The sequence below is a fragment of the Heteronotia binoei genome, chromosome 6 (genome assembly GCF_032191835.1).
Source record: "Heteronotia binoei isolate CCM8104 ecotype False Entrance Well chromosome 6, APGP_CSIRO_Hbin_v1, whole genome shotgun sequence".
NCBI lineage: Eukaryota > Metazoa > Chordata > Lepidosauria > Squamata > Gekkonidae > Heteronotia > Heteronotia binoei.
Window position 1 is genome coordinate 40899545 of NC_083228.1, and position 25722 is coordinate 40925266.

Genomic DNA, 25722 nt, shown 5'->3' on the forward strand with positions numbered 1-25722 from the left:
TTGGCATGGCTGATGTAGGTGGGAGCTGGTTAGTCTCTACAGCCGGAGTAGTGTAGCTGTCACAGTTGCTACTGATGTAATGCTTCTATAACTTTCAAAGTGCTCTTAGTTGTTCTTTTCATGCCTTTGGATGTTCGTACATAACATACTTGAAAAATCCTGCAAAAAGGGTTTGATCAGAGGCACCATAGTGGCGCTGAGACAATGACTGTACAGCACCAACAAGACCTCATCCTCTAGGGGCCTCTTGCAGTGCACGACCCCAGGATGGCTCAGTCACCAGGGGAAGTGCTTTCTCAGCTGTGGCCGCTACACTGTGGAATGCACTCCTGGATGACACCCAGGTTTGTTAGACTTCTTTAGTTTCCACAGGGCAAGCAAGGCCAAATTATTTAGGTTGGTCTTTGGAGAGTAACCACATGTTTAAGCTATTTATATTAGTGGTGTAGAGATAGCTACATATTTTAATATTTTAATGTTAATATTTTATATTTGTTACTTGTTTTTATGTTGTTTTTACCTTATTGGTTTTAATGTAAGTTGCTGCGAGATCCTTTAGGTGAGCAGTGACTAAAATCTAAGTGCAACATATAAAGAAAAGACTTTAAACCCAAAAATGAAGGGAAACTCCTGATTCACATGGAGTATTAATACCAAAGCCTTCAGACTTATCCTTTTCCAAATATGATAGACTCCATTTTGAAACAAATGATTTCCTTCATACTTGAGGAGGAAATAGTAAGAAATTCAAATTGCTGTCATCAAATAAACCAGTCATGTTACCGGAACTATTTATTTTATTGTCATATTTATGGTAAATCCTATTTATCTTAGATAAAGCCTACTGACAGCAGTTGTTAAATGGCTTATTACAAGTTTGTAAACTGAAACCATTATATACATTTAAAAATGGGAGACGGGGAACATAGCTTTTACTGTATCTTATGCTACAGACCTCCAATTTTACTAAAAGTAACCACATTTTATTTTGAAATGTTAAATATTTGTATCCACATATACTTAACAAATGTACACACTATTTAGATGTTAAAGAGCACTAACATTTGCAGGAACTAGTCTTATTAGGCATTTCTAGTTTGTGAAAAATTTTTGGTCCACACACAAACGAAAACAGGTGAAAGTAAGCATGCAAACACTTCTTTGGTTCAATACCAAATGTAACGTTCCCTTGAAGGTAAATCATAATATACTTTATCTTCCTTTTCAGGTGCACAGTCTAAAGGCAAACCAAAATTGTAATCAATTGTTACAACCGGTAATCTTTTCCCTCGATCCATTTCTCTTGAAATTTCATGTTGAGGTTCCCTTTCATAGTCTGTTGAAACTGAATTATCTTTCTGGTGTGCAGATGAAAGGTGATGTGTTGGGTGCGAAGGATATGATGCAAATATACTTTTCCCTCCTTTGTTCATTCCATCTGAAAGGCAGTTTCTCCTGTAATCTTCAGGACAATCTTCCCTATAATATGAAAAAACAGACTGCAAACTTCATAAACTGAGCATGGATGTATTAATGATGGAGGCACACTGACATTAAAAAGGCTGCAGTCTACAAAAAGAAGTACAAATATACGCTGGGAACATAGGAAATAAATAAGCTGCCTTTTATTATTTCTCTTCATAACTGTGACGGACCAGTCCTGCGTCTACTAGTTGGACCCCGCCGTGCCCAGCCCTCCCTGGTATGCTGACCCGAAAGGGCTGTTTCACTCTGCTGCCTCAGGGTATTTGCTGCCACCTCTCTGGGCTCTGGTTAGGCGGGACAGCTGCCTAACCTCCTTCCTGAAACACTAGGAACCCTGCTCAGGGCTTCCCATGGAATTTTGGGGCTCCCCTAGAGAGTTGGCAGCAGCCGCTGTGCCACTTCTCTCCACCCTAGGGACTCCCCAACCCAGTTCTAGCATTCCAACCGGTTGTGGGAACTATGTGGTACAGAGGGACTCCGGATTATAATAAAATATTTATTTACAATATATAACTATATACAGGCATTTTTAAAAAAAGGGTGAACAGAAGACATAAATTAAAGTAGGGAAAAACACTCCTTTTTCCCTTAATATATAACTTGCCCTAACCATACCTTCCAAGACTATATTCCAACTCAAACTCTGAGACTGTTGCCAGAATCACTCACTGACTCAAACTGAGGGTTTCCCACTCAAAATCTCCCATATCAAATCCAGGAACAGGTTTACCTCTCGCAGGAGCCAACTTTACACCTGCACTTACCCTTACAGAAAAATCTTTATTCTTAATGCTGACTTCCCAAGATTGAACTAGTTAATTTTATTACAAGGATTATTTTGTCCACACAACTGCCTTCTGACAAAAAAGAAAGCAGCAGGAGCATGAGGCGATTATTGGTCTGCCATTTACTGAGTAGAAATCAGTGACACGATGTACGTAAATGTACAAAAAGTTTACCTGTAATTTCTATTATACTCTTCTTTATCTCTGCACAATACCGGCAAATCTTGGAAGTTCTCACGAGAAGGCAGAGATTTATGTCTAAAAAGCCACAAAACAAATTAAAAACACATTAGTGTAAAGTAAAAAAAAGTGGTGTTAATAAATAATGCACTGTATAAAAATGTTTACTATATGAAAATTATCCAGTCTAAACTTTAATGGCTTGCCAAAATGCATTAAAAGAAAAATGTTATCCACAATTTGTTTACTATCACCAAATTTTTATTCCATCACAGTATTCACATTATTACCATTCATCATTCCATAAATATGACAAAGTATTAATTTTAATTTGCTAATAGGAATAAGTTAAGAGATTCATGACAATAAAAAAAATTGTAGCTGTTTATTGGACTGCTCAAACTACCAAACCCCAGCAGTAAATAGAAACAAATGAAAACTTAATGCCTTGGATCCATGTCTACTTATAATTGTAGAAGAGAACACTGTCCCAGATACCCACAGACTCACCCCTCCAGCTACTATCTCCCATACAATATCCCATGAGGCCCCCCTGAATTACAACCGGTTTTGTGGCAGGATGCAGTAGTCTAAAAAGCAGAAAGGGGGAGGAAGTAATATTCTGTTGCATGAGCAGAGTTCTGCTTGTGCTATCTTGGATCCAACCCCCAAAACTACTACATACTTTTTTTCAGTTACAGTAATTAACAGTACAAATTAGAAGTCCAGAGGCACCTTTAAGAACAAAGTTTTATTCAGAATGTTAATTTTCGTATGCATGCATACTTCTTCAGACAAATGAGGTACAGTGAGCAGAGCTACATATAGCTGATGGGCAGTGGTTTAGAATACAAAATGGTACAAAGTTAAAATTAATAGTAACTGCTGACAAAGACAGGAACCTTTTGCCTACAGTCTTTTCTCACCTTTCTAAATATCCTTCATATGGCACCTCATTACAAGGTGAACGGTCATTAAATGGTCTCATCCTTTGTTCCTGTCCACTGTCTGCAAAATCGGTCACTTGTGCTGGCTCACTGAAATCCTCATAGGACTGATGATCATAAAAAGATCTGCATCTTGATTCAGAATCTCTGTCTTCAAAATCTTTTAATGCCATCTCTCTTCTTAATTCTCTGTCAAGCTGGCGGTCAAGGAAAGGTCTCATTCTTTGTCCACGGCCTCTACTAACAAACTCAAAATCTCCCACTGGTGGCTGCATATCATCGTGAGAGGGACGGTCATGAAAAGGTCTCATTCTTTGCCCACGTCCCATGTTGAGGAAAGGCTGGTCTTTTACCTGCACACATGGTTGAAATCCGTCATTAGATTGCTGGTCATAAAATGGCCTTTGTCTTTGTCCACGCCCCCTATTAAGCTGCATATCTTTAGGTATATCACTGTCAGGAAAACGTCTCTGCCTCTGTCCACGGCCCATATTAACAGGGTCACCTGATGGTGTACTCTCTAGATGGTTGTCATAAAACCGATTATCAGGAAAAGATCTTTGCCACTGCTCTGAGTCCCTGACAGCAAAATCTAAATCTTCCTGATGCCTTTCTTCTTGATAGTCATCATAAAACTGAGGTTCAGGAAAATGTCTTTCCCTTATTTGCATTAGTGGCTGCAAATCTTCTTGAAACTGGAGGTCATGATATGGTTTTCGCCGTTGCCCAGGACCCTTGTTAATAAAATCAAATTCTCTCAACTGGATCTGTCCTGGCAAGTCATTGTGGTGGGGACAATCTTCATAAACTCTTAGTCTTTTCTCAGGCCTGTTCAGAAAACGAAAGGTTTCTTATTAAGGAAAAAAAATGTCAACATTAGCAAAGCATAAAATGCAATGCTGTAAAAGTCTTTCAGAGCTTAAATTCAGCTGAATGGGAATCATCAGGTGAATATTTATCCTTTTGTTATAACACCGTTTTCAGACATAACCAACAACGGTTTCATGGTTACAAGAATGAGCTGCGGAAGCATCAGTGATGAAATGAGTGCTGGCCAACAAAAGTTTTTGCTGAAATGAATGTTAATTTTTAAGGAGCTGCTGGGCTTTTGTCTAGTTTCCCTCAGAAGTACATGGCTCACGAATTTCCTTTCTCTCCCCTATCTGGAACAAAACACCAGTTTGTCCTTATATCTGAACACAAAATTGTAGTTTGTTCCTAGCCTAGAAGCCAGGATTTGAAATCACAGTTTAATCCTAATTTGGAATCCTGGTTTATAGGTAAGAAACAAACAACATGCCATTCGCACTATGTTTGTTCTGATTCAGGAAGTTTTCAATACTGAAGCGGCCTGTGAAAGCAAGGGCAGGAGAGAGTGGAAGTGAGCAAGCTTAAGGACTTCATAGTCTTTTTAAGAATCATGAACAACACTAACATTTAAATGCAGTGAGTGCTTACATGGCAATTTTAATCAGAAAAAAATCTTTGGCTTTGATGAAAATACTTCAGTACATAAAAATGTTGATCTCATTTCAGTTAAAGCTTAAATTTATAAACTAAAAACTGAACTTCATAATCTAAGCAAGTTATCCTTTTCCTTACCACTTTTCATTCAAAAGAAATTTCACCAATTACCTTGGACATTCTTCGCTTGGAAACCTACCAATACGTCCATCCATTTCATTTGGTAGTGGTATTTCCACATCAACATCCCATATATTCATTCCAAGATTGCTAGATTTTTTAAAAAACAAATATAAGAAAAAATTATTACTGCTGGAAAAAGATGGGGGAGGAGAGTAAGAAAGGGGGAAACATTTCTGTGTTAATTCTATACCTTATACATGATACACGTTAGACTTATTTCAAGCATCTTATTCATGAATGAAGATTCAATGTGTTCAATTAGAATGCCTGACATCTCAAATCCACATGGGGATTCACTAATATCTGTACTGATTGCTTATCAGTAAGAGAATCCTATCTATATACATTCTGAAGTAACCAAACTGCAAGATTTGTTATACCCAGGTGTAAAATTTAAATTATGTTGAAACAGAGGTAGCGTGATGTAAAGCTTGACCAGTATGGTTGCTACCCCCAAGCTTCTGTCTGCGAGAGATAATACAAGTGACTTCTGAAAGTAGTAAGTTCAGTTCTCATGAGGGAAACAGGAAAAGAACAGTAAAACATGGCTGCACTTATCTGTAACTGTTATTCATCTAGTGTCTTCCATGCAGGTATACATGGGACGGTGTACATGCAGGCCAGCCACTGATAATAAAATTGCAAACTTCCAGTATTTTATAGAACGAGTGCTCCCCCTCGACTCTGACAGAGCCAAGAGCAGGAACCTTCCCATCAGGGCCGTAATTAGGTGGGGGCTATGGGGGAGACACTCCCTTCCAAATCTGTCGGACATACTCTCTTCATGACTCCTCTCTCCTATTGTTTATGCTTCGCTAATTAAATTAGTGTTCCCTAAACCCCCCAGAAAAAAAAAAATCCTAGATACAGGCCTGTTTCCCACCCAAAATAGTCACATGATGGAGGTGGAACCAGCACTCTTCTCTCAGTCTCTCTCTTCACTGCTGTGGAGAGAAAATCATAACTCAGAGTTTTTTCCCCTCATATATCTTTTCTCTTCAAGTGGGATATGGTGTTTAAAAATGCTGCCAGTGTGGCTTAAAAATGACTCAAAACAATAAACATGGTGCTTGTCTTTTTTGCTTGGGTGAGGGGCATAATACATGCAACTGTACTTCATGCTGGCTACTTAACCCAAAGCCAGACATGACAGAGCCTCAACACTGAAGGAAGATGTTATATTGTACAAGTTATGAATTTGGTGATGTTCCTTTATTGTACTGTTTAGTTATTTTCCCCTGGTCCCTTAGGGCTGAAAAGAATGTCCTATAGTTTAGTTTCACCTTTCTAATGCTTGTTGGCTGTTTAGTTTTTGTTCAAGCAGCGGCTTTTGTTCCAATAAAACTCTCAGTCGTTCTAACATGGTGTGCTTGTGGAATTATTCCAGAAACGTTACGGGAGAAATCCCTGGCTACAGTGGAAAAACCTTTGAAGAAGCCTTCAAAGCAGGCCCATGCTCCCACGTTAGCATCAGCACTACTCAGCTGAAATTCTTGGATCCAAGCGTAGCGCGCCTTGCCTCTGAGGGACTTTTTGGAACCACCCAGAAAAAAGGCAAAGGAAAAGTTTAAGGCATACCACCTCTACGTCGCCTTAACATTGAGTTCCCATTCTCGGCTCCGTTGGAGGGGAGGGGGAAAATTCCTAGTTCTAGAAAATGCTGGAAGCTTGCAATTCAATTCTCTGTAGCTGACATGCACATGTGCAGTCCCATATGGGACTGTACTGAAGACAACACAATGAGCCTTCATTTCCCCCAGGGATAAAGGAATAAAGTGGTTCAGAAAAGAGGACAGAAACTATTTACAGGTGTAACAAAATCTTGCTGGGACCACTCAGTTATAAGATTACAGTTGAAAATTTAGGAGAGCAGAGAACAGTTAGCAGCCATATTTTCCCCAGAAACTAGACCAGGGGCGTAGAACTCGTTTGTTATGAGAGCCGGATCTGACATAAATGAGACCTTGTCAGGTCAGGCCATGTGTGTACTTATTTAAGATTAGGTAGCAGAGATATAAACTTTATAAAGGGCACAGACAAACACAAATATATACTGTGTGTATATATATATGTGTGTGTGTGTGTTAAAAAACTTAAAACATGCTTAAAACATTAGCACTCATTGGTCTTAAAGGTACTTTCTTTGTATCTCTCCCGTGCAATCTGGGGGACTGGGCAAAGCAAGCTCTGGCTCTTTCCTTCCTTCTCAGGGGCCAGGAGAAGGTAGAGAGGCTTGGCTCTAGCTCTACTGTGCAACTTAAAGAGCCTGGCAAAGCAAGCTCTCCCCACCTCAAACATGACTAACAGGGACTGCTGTTTTTCTCCCGTTGCCCATCTGTCAGGCCACTATAGTCAAGGTCTAAAGCAGGGGTGTCAAACATGCAGTTTGGGGGCCAAATCAGGCCCCTGAGCAACTGGATGTCATTTGCTTCCTTCTTCCTCTCTCTTGCTTCCTTCTGCATAACAGCTTGCTTTGCAAGGCTTGCTCAATTGCACAGGAGGTACAGAGCTAAACCTCTATTTTCTCCATTGGCTGAGGCTCCACCCTTGTGGAGGAGGGGGGGAGGAATAGTTTGCTTTGCCAGACTCTCTCAATCACACAGCACAGCTGCTGAGCCAAGCCTACCTTCCTTCTATTGACTGAGGCGCTCTGCCCCCATCCCTGAGGAGGGAAGGAAAGGTTTGCCTAGCTCCCTGGATCCCATGGAAAAAATACAAAGAAAGCACCTTTAAGACCAATGAGTGCTAATGTTTCAAGCATGTTTTAAGTTTTTTAAAAAATATATTTGTGTTTGTGTTCTTTTTAAAAATTATATCTCTGCTACCTAATCTTAAATAGGTACACACATGGCCCAGCCTGACATGGCTTGGCCCAACCAGATATGGCCCGACCCAACAAGGTCTCTTTTATGTCAGATCCAGCCCTCATAACAAATGAGTTCGACACCCCTGGTCTAAAGAAATAAGTACTAGATTCGTATAACACTCATGACAGCCTTGATAATTTTTAAAAAGGTCTTCACTTACCTTCTCATTGGTTGGGTTTTGAGATCTGTCAAATATCTTCCACCATCCATATGGTGACCACGAGCCTCCCCAAAAACTAAACAGATTTTGAGAACATGAGTATATGTGGAATACAGTTTTGTAAAATGTGGAGAGGGGGCTACTAATGGTGTCTCCACTTACGCTACCAGCAACCTGAAACCTGTCCCTTAATTATTTTTTTTAAAACTCCTACAGTACCTTGTATAATGAATTGATATATCATCTGGTAGATGATAACTACATAGGGGACAACATAACACTGGCTTCCTGTCAACCATGGTTAACAGTTAGTAGCTGCCACAGAAATTCAGCTCCCTCCCAACAGCATCTTCTTTCATTAAAGTAAATCTCTCTCTACTACCTGAGCTATGGTGAAGTGTTTCATTAAGTACAGCACTATGGTTAAGGTTAACCAAACTTTCCTATTTAATTAGGATGTGAAACTATGGTTGGTGTGTATGTGTGTGTGTATGCATTGTAAAAGTGCACATTCCTGAGGCCAGCGCTTGATTTGTAAAGTGCACCGAACAAGAATGCACTGTTAATGTCTGAACTGGTCCACTTAGCACTACTTGCAGGTGCTGCTATAAAGACCATGCTTTAAATCTCAGTTTTTGTCAATGTCTTTTACATGTTATAGTACTCAAAAGGGCTGATGCATTACATTGAGAATACATTTTAATTAATGAGAGCTGCATGATTGCATGAACATGAATTAATATCACATATCTTAGCCACAACACTGTGGTCCAGCTTGTATGTCAATCATTGTATTATTAGATTTGCAACTGTGAGATTGATACATCTTAGGTCTGGGAGGCTTGCATGCTATGTGCTCATGCAAACAAACAGCTACAAAAAAGAAATGTATTAAAATGTTTGAAAACAATGAGTTATCAAAAAAACAAACAAACACATGTGCAATTGACAGATTACATGGTCAGGATCCAACATCCCTGTTTGTATGGAAAGTACTTCCATATGTGCATGGACAAGCTGGCAATTTTCACTTCCTTTGTGTCCTACTGTTCCCCTACTATCCCACAATAGACTTCTGAGTTGTGGAAGGGGATGCAGGGATGCTAGAAAAATAACAGTACATATGTGTTCAATTGGATCCCAGTTATGGTAATCGCTATGAAAATGAAGTGTGTGCAGAACATTAGATTCAGCTGAATAGTACAGATATACCTTGGATTGCTGTTTCTGGATCCCAGCCTTCAACATCAATCAGATATCTAAAGGGAAATACATATATGCGTGGATCACCATAAGAGAACATGTCACTGGAGGGAAAGTAATCATTTGATCTTTATTGTAATACTTACCTACATATAAGGTAACCAGTTCTATTAATTCCATTAGTACAATGTACTCCAATTAGCTTCTCTGTTTAAAAAATCAAAATGTAGATTGAGACATTTTAATATAAAAATAGTATTAATACATCACAAAAAATAACTAAAAGTAGAATTTTTGAAAGCATAGGCTTAAGTGACTTAATGTTTACAGAACGGGAATATTTACAGTGTCATCCTAAGCAGAGTAATACCCTTCTAAGTCCATTGATTAGAAAGGTATAACACTGCTTAGGGTAGCACTGTTAGAAATCTCTGAAACCATAGTCCATGACACTGTATATGTAAAAGCAGGTGAATAAACCTGATTGAATAACATGGAGCATTGCTGCCTTAAGTGTTCTCTTGGTTTATTAAAATCAATGAGAAACAATATTCAACAAATGTTTATTTAATCAATAGGTATTAATCACAAAATAGCATGAATACTATTGACCTTCAAATGCAAGCATGTGGTTACTAAACTATGGAGTGAAAAAGTATACAGTTACAGAAATGCTGCATTTCTTATCCTCATTACCAAAAGCACAATTAATTTGAATACAGTCTCTGAAACATCCTAACAGTATCCAGGGAAGCACAAGTTCAGGTTTCCTTATCCTTTCAACTAGAATTAATAGTACAAGGTTCAAAACAGTATTACAATCAGCACACAAATCAGAGAATTTTTCAGCCAAGAATATTAAGTAATTTTAAAACAGAATAAATTTCACCAGAACCAATAGAGTAGGTTTGCCTAAAATGAAGGCAACTTGCTCTATAGATGAAGTGACAGGTGATAAAGAAGCTTAAGATGACAAAGTACGAGGTCTGGATGGCATCAGAGCTGAATTTTATAAAGTACTTATTGATAAAATTAAAATTCCTTTTGTATCAGCTATAAATTAGTCAATTCATCTCAAAAATAAGTAGTACAGGCAAAAATAATTGCCATTTCTATGTCATATCAGTTCAAGATCTAGTGATCCATAAATGCACACAGAGCAAATATTATCCAAAAATTATTCTTTACAGACCAAGATCAGACAGGATTTTGGGGGAACAGAGGACTTGCTCTTAGCGCAACAAAAATAATATATTAAATTCAGTCACAATTTTTGAATTAAAAAAAGCATTGGATTTTTTTTTTATTCTGAAAAGGCTTCTGACATGGTTGGATAGGGGTATCTTCACTCAGTTTAGGCGGGCTAATGTTGATACTGGGAATGGCAGTCATGAAGGAGTTAGAAAAGATTCTTCTCCTTCTTCTTGTGTGAACACCTGGAAGTCATTATGACTTCTGGTGACTGACCCCTACTGGGGACCTGGAGAATATTCAGAGAGGTGGCTGAATAAAGTCTGTCCCTGCCCTCCCGACTCCTGGTATTTCAAGGAGGTCTCCCATCCAAGTACTTGCCAGAGTTGACCCTGCTTAACTTCCAAGATGTGATGAGATTGGGCTTGCCTGTGCTATCCAAGTCAGGGGAAGCTAAAAAAAGATTCTTAAGTGTAAGGATCTGTTGCTGGCAACCAAGATCAAGATACACGTAATTCATACCATAGTATTCACCATTACTATAAATGGATGTGAAAGTTGACAATGAAGAAAGCAGACAAGAAGAAAGTAGATTAATCTGAAATGGGGTGTTGGAGGAGAGTTTTGTGGATACTGTGGACAGCCAAAAAGACAAATAAATGGCTTCTAGATCAAATCAAATCTGAACTCTCCCTTAGAAGTTAAAATGACTAAACTAAGACTATTATACTTCGTTCACATATGAGAAGACAAGAGTCACTGGAAAAGACAATGATGCTAGGAAAGTTGAAGGCAGCAGAAAAAGTGGAAAACCCAACATGGGATGGGACTCAATCAAGGAAACTCCGGCCCTCAGTTTGCAAGTTCTGAGCAAGGCTGTTGCTCACAACTTAATAGGATTTCTGGAGGTCATTAATTCATAGGGTCACCATAAATCAGAAGTGACTTAATGGCACCTGACACACATGCTGGTAAGTCAATTCATCTCCCTAGAATAATAATTTCTGATCCAAGATCATGCTGAAAGGCTATATGTCAGAATGCATTCATTTTTTAAAATTTTATTTTTTTATTTGATTTGATTTATATCCCACCCTCCCTGCCGGACCAGGCTCAGGGCAGCTCACAACATAAAACTCCACAATTGTAAAATATACAAGCTATAAAAATACATTCAATAAAATTATACATTCAGTAATTAAAATCAGCATTACATGTCATTTGGTGCTAAGATCTAAGTGTTATTCCATTTTTCCAGTGTGACGGCGTTCTATCTGCGCTGTAGGCACCATGTTAGTTAAAGGCCAGCTTGAAGAGGATGGTTTTTCAGACCCCGCGGAACTGGCCAAGATTCCGCAAGGCCCCCACTTCTTCTGGCAGCTGGTTCCACCAGTGGGGGACAGTGATCGAAAAGGCCCTTTCCCTGGTGACTATCAGTTTGGCCTTCTTTGGCCTAGGGATTGCCAGATTGAAGTACCCTCTGGGGAATATATGGGGAGAGACAGTCTCTAAGGTAGACAGGTTTTAATAACCAGGATAATACAATAAGGATAGCTGTCATCCTCAATGTTTACATTAGCTACTGATCCCATAGCAAATTCGGTCAGAGAGAACAACAGAATTTTTGGAGTCTGATCAGGTAATTATATTTTCAAAATATGTTGATGGCAAAAGCTATATTTTCTCATAACCACAGAGTTCTTTTCAGGAACTGATGGGCTACTTTGCAGACATTTTAGGATACAGAATAGATCACGGTTCTGTCTTAACATGTAAGTTACATGCACACACAGAATTAGCGAACACTATTAAATGGAAATTGGGGTCCCATAAGGCATTTGAGTTCACTATCAGAACTTAATCATGTCTAATTGATGTCCAGAACTGTGGAAGATCAGTGACTGTGTTTCCCCTATCAATGTGCAATACTGACTCAGTGAAAATATTCTGCCAAGGATTCTGTTATTGTTTATGGTATTCTTCTGGTTAAGCCAGGCTTATGAATGAATGGCAAAGTTTAATTTTAAAATTTATCTGGGCTAGAATCCTCTGAGACCTGCAGCAAAGACACTTTTTGAAAAAGAAAGTAGAAGCTATCAAAGATTTCAGGTTTTTATGGCTGGTAACATCATTAGGGTTTGTAGAATCTTTCAGGCTCAAGTGCCGTGTTCTACTGGAGAAAGTTTTTCTTCCAGACGTTTCGTTCTCAGCTGCGGAGAACTGAGGATGTTCTCCACAGCTGAGAACGAAACGTCTGGAAGAAAAACTTTCTCCAATAGAACACGGCACTTGAGCCCGAAAGATTCTACAAACCCTAAAGTAGAAGCTGTTTAGGATTACCAGATTTTAGGATTTATTACCATGTGGCTACAACTTGGTTTATACCAGGGGAAGATTCAAAAGCAATGGAACACTAAGTTAAAAATAAATTTGAGATCTCCCCTTTGGTTTCAAGTACAGGAACAGGAAATCTAGAGTTGCATTTTTTGAACTGTGCCGTTCACTGTGCCCTCCTGCACTGAAGAATGGCAAGCTAGTTGTTGTTGTTTTCAAGAGGACTTAAAAGCATAGTTTTTGAAATGGCATAGTGATTCTGACATCCAAAGAAAACAGTCAAAATCCCCTGGGCATGTCTAAAGCAGATCTTTGGCCTCTAGACAATGGCCACAACCAGTAAGCCTTTTTATACAACTTGGTATAGGGTTGCCAAGCCCAATTCAAGAAATATCTGGGGACTTTGGGGGTGGAGCCAGGAGCAAGGGTGTGACAAGCACTACTGAACTCCAAAGGGAGATCTGGCTATCACTTTTAAAGGGACCGATAAAGGGCATCTTCTTTTGGGGCTCATAGAATTGGACCCCCTGGTCCAATCTTTTTGAAGCTTGGGGGGTATTTGGGAGAGAAGCACTGGACACTATACTGAAAATATGGTGCATCTATCTCAAAAAACAGTCTCCCCAGAGCCTCAGATACCTTCGGATCAATTCTCCATTATTTTCTATGGGAATAAGTCTCCATACAGAATAATAGAGTTCCCAGCAGACATTCCCCTCCCCTCCCCCCCGCTTTCTGATGACCCTGAAGCAGGGAAAGGGCCTCCAAGCCGGGGGATCCCCTGCCCCCACCTGGGGATTGGCAACCCTAACTTGGTATGACCTGAACTCAACCCATTTGGAATTTCTTTAATAGTAGTTTCCTTCTTACTTCAAATAACAGATCCTCTCTCAATACTCCTACATGCGTCCACTTCCCTAACTGCAAAGAGCATTTCGGAGTTCATATAGCATTATACTGCTATATTTGATATCAGTAAGGAAAAATTGTAAAATTCCATATTATTCTTGATAAGATCTGAGAACCCTAGATCCATATTAATAGATACACTGTAATTCATAAAGTATACATTTTAGGTAAATACCATTATTAACCTTAAATAAAATTAAAGATGCTGTTCATTACCATTTTCTGCATTTTCCCATAGGAACTTTCTGACCCATTTTTTGAATTGTAGAATAGTAGGATCATTTGGGACTTCAAGTCCAACAGTATATAATTTCTTGTATTCTACAGTTTTAGGCAAATCCTGGCAATAAAATGGATAACAAAATTGCAACAAATGTTAATTATATTAACATTTATATATACAGCTGAAAGGTTAATTCCATATTTAAAACATAAGGCAAAAACAAGCTAAAGGGTCTGTGGTAGGAGGAGCAACTCAAACATTTATACTCTCTCAGGGGCTTAAGTGGGCTAATTTTATCTGCCTTTTTCCCTTTGACTCTTGGCTGTTCTCAGTATTCTGCAGTCCTGAAGCATTCTCATCTGTCTGTTTTGTTTGGTTAGCTGTCCTTTTTCTTAATTTACAAAGTCATATTTTTCTCCATACTTGGGGAGCCCTCCTTTCTTATCTCTGGATAGCCGTACTTGCCTGCTTTTGTGATTGACCAGCAACTTTTTTAGATACAGTTATAAAGACATATTACAGTGATAAAGTACGAATCTATGCCAAGTGAATCCTATTCTTATTCAATTGGTTGGGACAAATTAATCCTTAGACTCAGAAACTGGGTGTTAAAGATCTAAGCTGTTGTTATTGTCTCCCAATCAGCATAAAGCCACATGAAACAGAATGGGAAAATAGAATTCTGAAGTGCAACCTGCAGACTGGTATCTCATATTTTTAACACTTCTACAAAATTTCCTACAAATGAAAAGTTGCCACATCAGAGAGAAAGGTTCTTTACATACAATGCTAAGTTTTCCACTTTTGGGAATTTTTAGTATCAGGGAACCTTGAAAAATTAGATCCTGTACTTGTAGTCTGAAGAGAGAGTGAGTCCATTTTATCACCTCAGAACTCTGTCTGCTGCATCACAAGATTCACCAAGGACTTTCATTTTTATAATCCTTATTATGACATTTCCTTCTTGTTAGCTATATTGTATTATTAGCGTAGGCTTCCCATCCCCCCCTCCCTGGCGGGGGACCCCTGAATTTGCAGCCTCCTCTCCCGCTCTCAAAAAATCTGGAAGCGGGGGGGAGAGAGAACATACCTGTAGGCATCATGTTGTTGTAGAGCTTCTGATCCGTTTTTAAAATGTGTGCCCCTTTAAGGCTGCACAGGAAACAGGAAGGGCTTCATGGGAAAGGGTCAGTAACAGTTTTCATGGAGAACAGCTCCTCCCTTTCTTTTCCTGTGCAGCCTTGCTTTCGTTTTCACAGCAAGCAAAGTTCTGCTGGAAGAAGACCAAGTAAGTATTTGTGTGTGTGAGAGAGGGAGGGGGCAGGGAGGGGGGATTCCCTGGTATGGAGGCCCTCCCCCCCCTTTAGAAAGCATGGGGGGGAGGGAAATGTCTACTAGGCACTCTATTATTCCCTATGGAAAACGATTCCCATAGGGAATAATAGGGAATTGATCCGTGGGTATTGGGGGCTCTGGGGGGGCTATTTTTTGAGGTAGAGGCACCAGATTTTTAGTATAGCATCTAGCGCCTCTCCCCAAAATACCCCCCCAAGTTTCAAAACTATTGGACCAATTCTATGAGCCCCAAAAGATGGTGCCCCTATCCTTAATTATTTCCTATGGAAGAAAGGCATTTAAAAAGGCGTGCTGTCCCTTTAAATGTGATGGCCAGAACTCCCTTGGAGTTCAATTATGCTTGTCACATCCTTGTTCCTGGCTCCACCCCCAATGTCTCCTGGCTCCACCCCCAAAGTCTCCTGGCTCCGCCCCCAAAGTCCCCAGATTTTTCTTTAATTGGACTTAGCAACCCTATATTAGCGGTCAAGATCCAAAGAACTACTGAATTGTTCCAAATTCCAAATGCTTTCATTGAACAGCAGATCCTTGTGCAGTATCGCAAGCGGCTTATGAAAATTAACTAGAGTGGTTTTCCTCGGAGTACAGGAGGCAGCTATTCAAGAATTTCCATGTTTACATTGCACTTAGGTATGCAAAACTAGTTGCCTAGTTCTTTGGATTCCAACGATAGCAATGTTATTCAAAGTGTCTGCGTTTGAGATCGATCAGTGAAAGGGGAGGGGGCACATGTGACTTGCAGAGACAACTCATGTTTATTACTCATGAAACACAGCTTCATAGCACATATATCTAATGAGTGTTCTGGTTATTGTGAAAATAAAAGCAACTACATTGACTAGGATCAAGCATTAGGAATGTACCAATTTGTATAAATGATGACCAGCACAACTCACAGTAAACAACCATCCCATTTTCCTTTTCCTTTTTTCTGTCTGAGAAAATTAGGGCATGCCTATACTGAACTCAATAGAACTAGGTCATACGACAATACTACAATTAGCCTCTATGACTAGTGAGCAAGGCTGATTGTGCGTTCTGCTAAAAATTAGCATTTTGTGGCTAGGCGATATAAATTTTATGTCTTTTTCTGAGTTCTAAGACTGTTATAAACTATGCAAACAGAGCAAAATTTATTCTGCTTTTCTAGCAAGACGAGGAACAAGCCCCACTAGTGAGCATCTTATAAGCTCTCACCTTGTTGGCATCTGAGATCTTAGAAGAGTTAAACTACAGTAAATACTTTCATATCTAGTCATAAGGACTGGAAACTTCCTTTCCCAAAATAAATACAATCTAATGTTGCATTCTGCAGCAATTATCATTTTTACATTATAATGAGCTCCTTAAGAGTCACAGCATATACATAGTCTGACTGATTAAAATCTGAAACCTGCTCTTCAGAGTGGAAAAGCTAGTTCTGCTTTTCTTTTAATCTTTTTAAAAATATTAATTATGGTGTGGGACATTTGGCATTAGAACAGCTAAGTATACAGTTTCAAAGTTGGGGGCATGCTAGCATCATTATGACAACCCACTGTTATATAAGCTGAAAAGGTAATTAATGCTTCCTTTTGTATTCAATATTTTAAGAATTTAATTAGCAACGGGCATATTATAATCATATATCTAATTCTGAACAAAGATGCCAGGATGTAAATCAAATATCCAAACAATTGGGCCATCTTCAAAAAAGTTTGGCAGGGGGCAGCAGAAATGAGAGAAAGTGGGGTGGGACAAAAAGGAAGGAAATTGTAGAAAAAGAGTTTGGATTTATACAACCTCTCTTCACTCAGAGTTTCAGAGCAGTTTACAATCTCCTTTTCCTTCCTCTCCCCACAAAAGATACCCTGTGAGGTAGATGGGGCTGAAAGAGCTCTTTTGAGAACTGCTCTTGAGAGACCAGCTCTTTCAAGAATTGTGAATGACTTAAGGTCACTGGTGGGAGGCAGGGGAACAGGGTTGGCAGGTCAAACTCAGGAAATATCTGGGGACTCTGGGGGCAGAACCAGGAGACTTTCCCATTCCTTAAAATATATATATATATATATATATATATATATATATATATATATATATATATATATATATATATACAGCAGTGCAGTTTCCTGAATACAGCATTAATTTCACGCTCTTTTTTGCATTCAAATGGTTCCACAGCAGCTGCAATTCCACTAAAATGAAAATGAATTTACACATACACAAACACCCACACCCCAGCCAAAATCAACAGTTTGCATGTCTACACTTTTGTAATCTTCTTGGGGCAATGGTATAGATAGCTTCGCTCACTGGAGTTGCTGAATGTAACAATCTGCTGTATTTCAATCAATTTACGGAGAGACAGCTAGGGAGTAGGAGAGAGAGATCTAGGGAGTAGAGTTTTTCTCTATTCCATCCTCAGGTTCTAGTTAATTCTATATTATCCCTTTTACTATGCTAATAGCATTTGAAAGGAATGCAAAACAAACAGAGAGATTGGGCTCTCTCATATGTGCCTCTTCCTGTTCCCCACCCCCACAGCTTCAGTCTCGCTGACATTTAAAGCCACACACACACCTTCCAAAACAGAAGAAGTTGCAAGCTTCTGAATCTGCCTGAGATCTAAAGGCATATTGTGGCTGTTGGGAGTGGGGCTCCCCCCATCAGCTAGCTGGCTGGTGGCAGGGAGGAGCTTGCAAAACCAGGGAATCCCCTGCCTGAACCTGGAGACCAACAGGCCTACAGGGAAAAGAGAGGAAAAGATGGAAACTCCTGGTGAATCTTGCAAATCTCCTCTTGTATTTTTTTGCTTTCATATTCTAACTTTCTTATTTCATGGAACTCAAGGTATTTCCCAAAGGTCTCCTGTATCCGTTTAGCTTTAGGTAGATCAAGTTGGCATCAACATGATAAAATGAGTGGGTGTTATATTCTTATAGTGGCATCTCTTGTTCTGCTTTCAATAATTCGGTCACAGTAAATTGTAAAATCTCATTATGAAATGAGGCAGTTCATACCACCTTGAACCCCTCACTGCATGCCACTGAAAATACCTGAAGTTTCCCAGCCACAACGTGAGTATCAGCCTGGGCATTGGACTTCCCCAGGCTTTTAATCCTGGGGAATTTCAATGTCCATGTTGACAATGCAGAATCCTAGCAGGCTCAGGACTGGTGTCATCCATGGAGGCACTAGAACTCAGCCAAATTGTATTGGTTCCCACTCACCAGGCCAGCCACATGCTAGACCTGTTTTTTGGCCACGGGATATCAGCTGATCTGATAGCCACTGATGTGGTTTCATGGTTAGATCATTATGCCCTGAAAGTCCAGTTGGACTTGTGGCCCTTCTGTTCAGGCGGCAAGCAAATTTATGCTCGCCCATAGAGCCAACTGGACCCTGTGCGACTTCAGGAGGCCCTGCAGAATCTGATGCCCCCTGGTGAGTTGTTAGATGAGCCAGTTTTGTGGAGGATTGTATTCTTGACTGTCTACAGCTATCGACTATATCATCTCCTGGCATCCTCTTGGTTGCCGCTCCAAGGCAGCCCCATGGTATAACCTGGAGCTGCAAGGGATGAAACAGCAACTCAGATGACTAGAGTGAATGTGGTGGCACTCCTATGGACAAGGAGTCAAGAACTTCTTATAGAAGGTTTTCGAAGGTCTGTGAGAAGGCAGTGCTCAATCTGCCTTTTACCATCTTCGGCAGGTCAGATGACTAGTGCCGTACCTGTCTCCCCAGGACCTAGTCATAGTGATCCATGCAGCAGTCACTTCCAGGTTGGATTACTGTAACCCGCTCTGTCTAGGCTTACCCTTGAGACTGATCCGGAAACTTCAACTGGTGCAAAATGCAGCAGCGTGACTGTTGATAACAGCGCCTAGCTGGGCCCGCATCCAGCCAGTGCTGCAGCAACTCCATTGGTTGCCAATTGAGTACCGGATCTGTTTCAAGGTTTTAGTGTTGACTTTTAAAGCTTTACACGGCCTGGGACCGACATACCTACGGGACTGCATCTCCCCATATATGCCCCAGAGACCATTACGGTCTGGTGCACAACACCTGCTGATCGTTCCTGGCCTGAAGGACATCCGTCTCGCCTCAACTAGGGCCACGGCTTTTTCAGCCTTGGCCCCAGCCTGGTGGAATCAGCTCCCCCTTGAGATCTGGGCCCTTACTGAACTGTTACCTTTTCGCAGGGTCTGTAAAACAGAGCTATTTCACCAGGCTTTTAGTTGAGGCAGCGGGTGTCTTAAACTATCAGGCATTCTACTCTGTTGGCCGGCCCTATGCTGTAGTACCACCTCTGTCATAATTTTAAATTACCTTTGCTGTGTCTGATTCTTAGAATGTAGGACTGATTCATAGTCCATACAACATGTGCCAACTGATTCATAGGCTGTTCAGCATGTGCCAACTGAGTCGCCATCTAAAACTGTCTATGAATGAATTGTCTTTTATTTTATTCACAGGTTTTAACTGTTATTCATATTGTTTTTATAATACTGTTATCTGCCCTGAGCTCTCCTTGGGATAGTGTGGACTCTAAATGACCTAAAATAAATAAATAAAATGGGTCAGCTCATTGTTTCTGAGATACCAGTGATATGATAGAGATCATCACGCTTCTCTACTAGCAGTGACTGCCAACCACATGGAGGACATGTCTGTTTCTAGATTAGTACTAAAAAGCAGTAAAGAACAAACATTTCTACAAATACTCATTTACCTTAACATCGTAGTATCTTGTTGTATACGTTAAATCAATAATTAAGCCAAGCTCCACGTTCAGACCTTTCATTGCAGCAATCAAATCTTTTGGTGTGAATTTCTGGTTTGGAGTCAATCTTTGGTTGATTAACTATGATGGAGAGAAAAGAGATTACGTAAAGGACAATATCCAATTTCCATACATGGATAAATCTTATAAAATTGACAACCTAAAAATGAAACCTGGGTATAAAAATTACCAAGTAGTTTTTAAGGATATTTCAAACTAAAGCATCAGACTGTAACATAATGCAAAGGCAAACTGAAAAAAGGAAACCTTTTCTTAAAGTGCTACATATCTGTACAGAAGCAACTCTTTTATATTTAAAATATATTTTAAACCAGCCAGGACCCTGTGATGTACTGCAGGAGGGAGAACCATTTGGAAATACCCCTATAATTCTTATCCTTCTTTCCAGTAAGTTCTCAGAGTCCTCTTTAACATTTCAGGCAGAAGCTCTGTTTAACAGGATGCCTTTTAAAATGAAAGTACTGCATACACACAAGCTACATTCATTAACACAGTGAAGTCCTTGTGCTGCAGTGGCAGTAGTTGCTAAAACTGCCTGCTGGTTATCCTGGGCCTGAAGGATGGTCGCATAGCCTCAACCAGGGCCAGGGGTTTTTCCACCCTAACCCCAGCCTGGTAGAATATACTCCCAATTGAGATCAGAGCTCTGTGAGACCTTCTACAGTTTCTCAGGGCCTGCAAGACAGAGTTGTTCTACCAAGCCTTTGGTTGAGACAGTGGGCATCCACCAGTTGGCCTCCCTGCTGCAATCTGTTAAAGCTATTGCTGCTGTTAATAAGCTCTGTATGGCTCGTCTGTGGCCCAACTGCTCCCAGCTATTAAGTTTGCTGAGTATTGCAATGTCACCTTTTAACTGTTTTAACTAATTTATTGGCTTGATATTTATTTCTTCAATTGTTTTAATAATTGTACATACTGTTGTGCCCTGCCCTGAGCCCACCTGCAGAAGGGGCAGGATATAAATCAAAATTAAAAAAAAAAAACTTAAAAAAAACCTGCACAGCCAATCAGATCTTCAGTGGCCTTGCTGGGCAAATGCCCCACCTGGAATTGCCCACTTTCTAAAAAAATTGGTGGATAGCAGGAATGATGTCAGCGGGCACTAGAGCGCACATGTATGCCATGTTGGGCAGTCCTGTTTCAGAAAACAGGGTTACACTTACTGTTATTCAGTGAGCTGTCTTCTGTGCAGTCACCTACTGGAAACTTTGCATGAGCAGGTCTGTTGCTGAGAAGTTTGTTTCTAGATTAAAAATTCTCCAAGGGGGGCACCCCACCCTCAGAGCAGCTATCTTTCTGATTAAACAGTTAAATGATCCAAGGGAGCAGCACCCCATCCCCTCAGTTCTGCTCGAGCCACTGTATGCATGACAATAATAAAAACAGAGAATTCACAGTGGGGTGGGAGGGAAGGAATACGTGGCTGCACAGAAGAAAACTCTATGAACAAGTTACAGGTAAGTGCAATCCTGTTTTCATATTTGGTCTTCTGTGCAGTCCCACACTGGGATTTTGCCAAGCTACTCACTAAAGGAGGTGGACTGAGGTTCTCTCAGATGATCTTATTGGAACAAAGAATGAAACACTGCTTTGTCAACCTCTATCTCATTCCCTGGTTGCAGTTACAGCGCATAGTGTCTTACAAAATACCTGAAGACCGAATATCAAGAAGCAGAACCCCTCTAAGGATGACTGTGGAAGAAGTTTGTGCTCTGGTTGAATAGCCATGAGCATTCAAGCAAACTAGCTTGATTGTGGAAAAGCTTTATTGAAGAGACAATCCAGCTATATAAGGACTGTGAATAAACTATTCCACCTAAAGAGCAGCTAACTCGCTCACTCTTCTAGCTTAGAGATGGCAAGCAACTATAATGGTTTGACAATTAGAAATTCTGAAACAAAGTGCAGCTGAGGGATAAACTTTTGGCCCAAGGAATCTTCCCTCCTGATCAGTAGGTGCTGCATGAAAAGACTGTCACCCTCTGGGTTGCATCTCATCAGTTATCAATGAAGATGGAGGAGGACCTGAACTCCTTGGAAGAAGTAAGAAGTAAAAGTGTTCTAAATAATAGGTTAAATCCCTCAGTCCATCTGATTACAGAGCACAGATGGAGTAGATATTCATTTTTGCAGGACCTTCTTGTTTTATTTTATACAAATTTTCTATGCATTTGGAAGTAGCAAGCATAGACAATGGTCTGCCCCAGATCTCTCTAGAAATATCCATAAAACCCTCTAGGACTGAAATGCCACTGTGCCTGAAGAATCAGAATAAAAATGGCTCACCATTTTATCCTTGGGCCTTTGGTCAGAGGTAGTGATTTCAATGTCCAAGGCTTGAGCTATTCTAATCATTTGTTCAGCATACAAGTCTTCATTTGGAGAAATAGGTATTGTATCCCCTACTCATTCATCCAGCAAAGAGTTGTACTGTGCTCAAAACTGATTACTATGTCCTTTTCCTCTTCAGATTCAACAGCTCTTTCAATGATTTGCTGTCTCAGGACAGATAGTAAAGTCAATGGAAGGGTCAGTTGAAAACATGGTAATTTCTGAAAGGCAGGATCCAGTCGAGGAAAGGGTTCACCACACTCACCCTAATCCAGTAGGTAGGCTAGAGACATATAACATGGCTATGCTTGCCACAGAATGGGAGGGAAGGCAGGGGGCCACGAAACTGGCATGGTCAGATCAGGACGAGGAGGTCTTGGACTGTTAGAAGGCATCAGATCCTAGTGGATTTTCACTTTGGACACTGATTGTACTGGAGAAGCTGAACGAGTAGGAAAAGTCTTTGGTGGTTCTACTAACACTTCCTCAACCTTGGGTGCTCAGTGCAGGGTCTGAACCCAATGATGTCTGGGGTCTGATTTAGTTTTGTCCCTATGTTAAGTATTGGCATTCACCTTCTTTGCTGGCAGTTCTGAGGTACTCCTTGGAACTGATGGAGAGGGAGAACAAGAATGTCATCACTGAGGTGCAGAATGGAATGCAGATGTGAAGAAATGAGCAGTGACTCACAAAAGCCCATACCTTGCCACAAATGTTGTTAGCCTTTAAGGTGCTACTAGATTCTTGCTATTTTCTACTGCCACAGACAGACTAACATGGCTACTCATCTAGATGGAACCAAAAGTCAGAAACAGCGGCCTTCATAGATGCTTGACTGAGACAGTTGGTTTGTCTTCACTTGTCTGCTGAAGAAAGAGCTTCCTTCCATAACATGGCCTTGAGGCTTGAGGCTCTGTCACTCCTCATCTTTGGTGTGAACTGTTGTTATGCTCTACAGGCACTGACACTGTGGTCCTTGCCTAAACACAACAGGCAGAGGTTGTGTTTGTCATACACTTTTTAAACAGCGTTATCTGATCCACATTATAGGGTGAAAGCTTGAAACAAAAGGCAAGAAGAAAGGGGTATATAGTGGATTGAAGATCCAATTCCCTCAGTACCCTGACTTGAAAGGCCTTTCAATACTTTCCGTCTCTTTTTTAAAAAACAAAGATCAATAAGGGTACAAGAAGAATACCTCAGAAAGGTTATAAAATGAAGAACTATCCAGAAAAGGCAAATAAGAACAGTGAAGAAAGAACACAAAAATGAAGAAAGAACAGTGAAGAAAGAACACAACTCCATCAGTGGTGAAGACAATGGTGAAGACAGAACTGATGGGATGAGGGCACTGCTCCCTTGGAGCACAGGACCTTAAGCAGGAAACGGCCTTGCAGCAGCTCCAAGGTGGAGGAGTGCCCCCTTGGTGAGTTTTTAAGCTGGAAAGAAACCTCTCTGTTCTTAGCCTGCTCATGCAGTTCCTAGTGTGAGCCTGCGCAGAAGAATGAACATGAACAACCATTTTATTCTACAGAAGACTTATGGTATGACTTAATTCTTTCCCTGTTTCGCAAAAATATATAGAATACATAAATACTAACCCATGAACATTTAAGGAAGGTTTTTTTCAATTTAGCAGCTGTAGGAGTAATTGTACAGTTGCAAATTAAATGTCAAATTAATTCATCCCAAAATGAATAAATGAAATGAAAAAGGCAATTTTGCCCAAAGCCAAACTTTTACTACAAGTTTGAATAACTGAAGTTACTAGGACCTGTTTCAGTAAAGAGAAACTGATTATAGAGCACAGGTGGAGTAGATATTCATGGAGTAAACATCTCTTATCTATACCATTTCACCCCTTAGAGAATCTCATAGCATACAACTTAGCATATTTTTGAGCAAGACTACCCTTTATCAGATAGTAAACAACAAGCTGAACTGCCTGTTCTTGAACTTGTGAATGACTCCACCTAGAGCAGGCACGTTAAGATGCAGCACTGGAACAAATTTATCTTCTTTTGCCACCTTAGATTTAGCATGCACATTATCCCCTTCCTTCTCAGCTCTAAGGAACACATAAAAAAGACAAAAATTGCAGTCTAAATCAGGGGTGTCAAACTCATTTGTTATAAGGTCCGGATCTGGCATAAACGAGACTTTGTTGGGTGGGCCATATGTGTCATAAAATGCAATGCCAGGTAGCAGAGATATAGACTTCATAAAGGACACAGACAAACACAATTAAAGGTGTTTTTTTTTTAAAAAAAATGTTTAAAACATTAGCACTCGTTTATCTTAAAGGTGCTTTCTTTGTATCTTTTCCATGGGGTCCAGGGAATTGGGCAAAGGACATTCTGGCTCTTTCTTTCCTTCCCCAGGGGACCAGGAGGGGGAGGGGCCTCAGCCAACAGAAGGAAGAGAGGCCTGGCCCAGTAGCTCTGCTGTGTGATTGAGAGAGCCTGGCAAAGCAAGCTCTCCCTCCCCCCTTCCTTCCCAAGGGAGGAGCCTCAGCCAATGGAGAAAACAGAGGCTTTCCTCTCTAACTCCTGTGCAATTGAGTAAGCCTGGCAAAGCAGAAGGTAGCAAGAGAGATGGAGAAGGAAGCAGACAACAGCCAGTTGCTTGGAGGCATGATTGGAGCCCTCCAGGAGCCTGATCTGGCCTCCGGGCCGCATGTTTGACATCCCTGGTCTAAATAAACCTGAATAAACCTCCTGAATTGCTATTTAAACTGGAAAACTGTTCACTGAGAGTACAGTACAGCAAAGTATACCTGTAGGACAAGTAAACCTACTTCTTGCCTTTAACATCTTTTGAATAGTAACTGTCTTCAGTCTGTTCTGCTCAGGTTCAAACTACACATTATGGAAATCCTTTAAGGGATCTCCTATATGATTGTGATCCTAACATACAGCCACCCCAGGGCTGGGGTTAACTCCTTCTCCTGTGCAATTTTCTTGATCACCCCTGTTCCTCAGACTTGAATTAGCTTTAGTACAGAGAAAAGAGACACATCCTGTCTTTTCCTGTCTTCTTTGCCTATTTAGTGTTGTGGTGTAGGTGTAAACTGGTTCGAATGGTTTTGCCCAATATAGGACAAGTTAATAGTGAATCTATCAAATGAAGTCTATGTTTTGTGATTAAGAGAAATGAAGGTGAATAAATTTTTATACATACCCCTTTCAAAGGTACTTTGAAAGCAATGAATCGAGTTCCAGGTATAGGCTGTCCAACTGCAGATACATTCCGCCATCTGTTATAAAAACATTTTAAAGTTGCATTTAATTCTGTATGTGTTAAAATTATCAGAGC

At 40.3% G+C, this 25722-nt stretch overlaps 1 protein-coding gene across 4 annotated transcripts in view; it reads right to left on the reverse strand.

Annotated features, from left to right (window-relative positions):
- Positions 1–779: 779 nt before the first annotated feature.
- Positions 780–25722, reverse strand: part of LOC132573699 (uncharacterized) — a 42641-nt gene continuing 17698 nt past the window's right edge. For all 4 annotated transcript variants that reach the window (XM_060241361.1, XM_060241362.1, XM_060241359.1 and 1 more), the window contains 10 exons: positions 25588–25663; positions 20005–20136; positions 13925–14048; positions 9421–9481; positions 9284–9330; positions 8072–8147; positions 5033–5131; positions 3377–4225; positions 2445–2528; positions 780–1479 (listed from right to left, as the gene is read on the reverse strand). In XM_060241361.1, the coding sequence (XP_060097344.1) occupies positions 1167–1479; positions 2445–2528; positions 3377–4225; positions 5033–5131; positions 8072–8147; positions 9284–9330; positions 9421–9481; positions 13925–14048; positions 20005–20136; positions 25588–25663 (1861 nt within the window). In that variant the 3' untranslated portion in view covers positions 780–1166. The remainder of the gene's footprint in view (positions 1480–2444; positions 2529–3376; positions 4226–5032; positions 5132–8071; positions 8148–9283; positions 9331–9420; positions 9482–13924; positions 14049–20004; positions 20137–25587; positions 25664–25722) is intronic.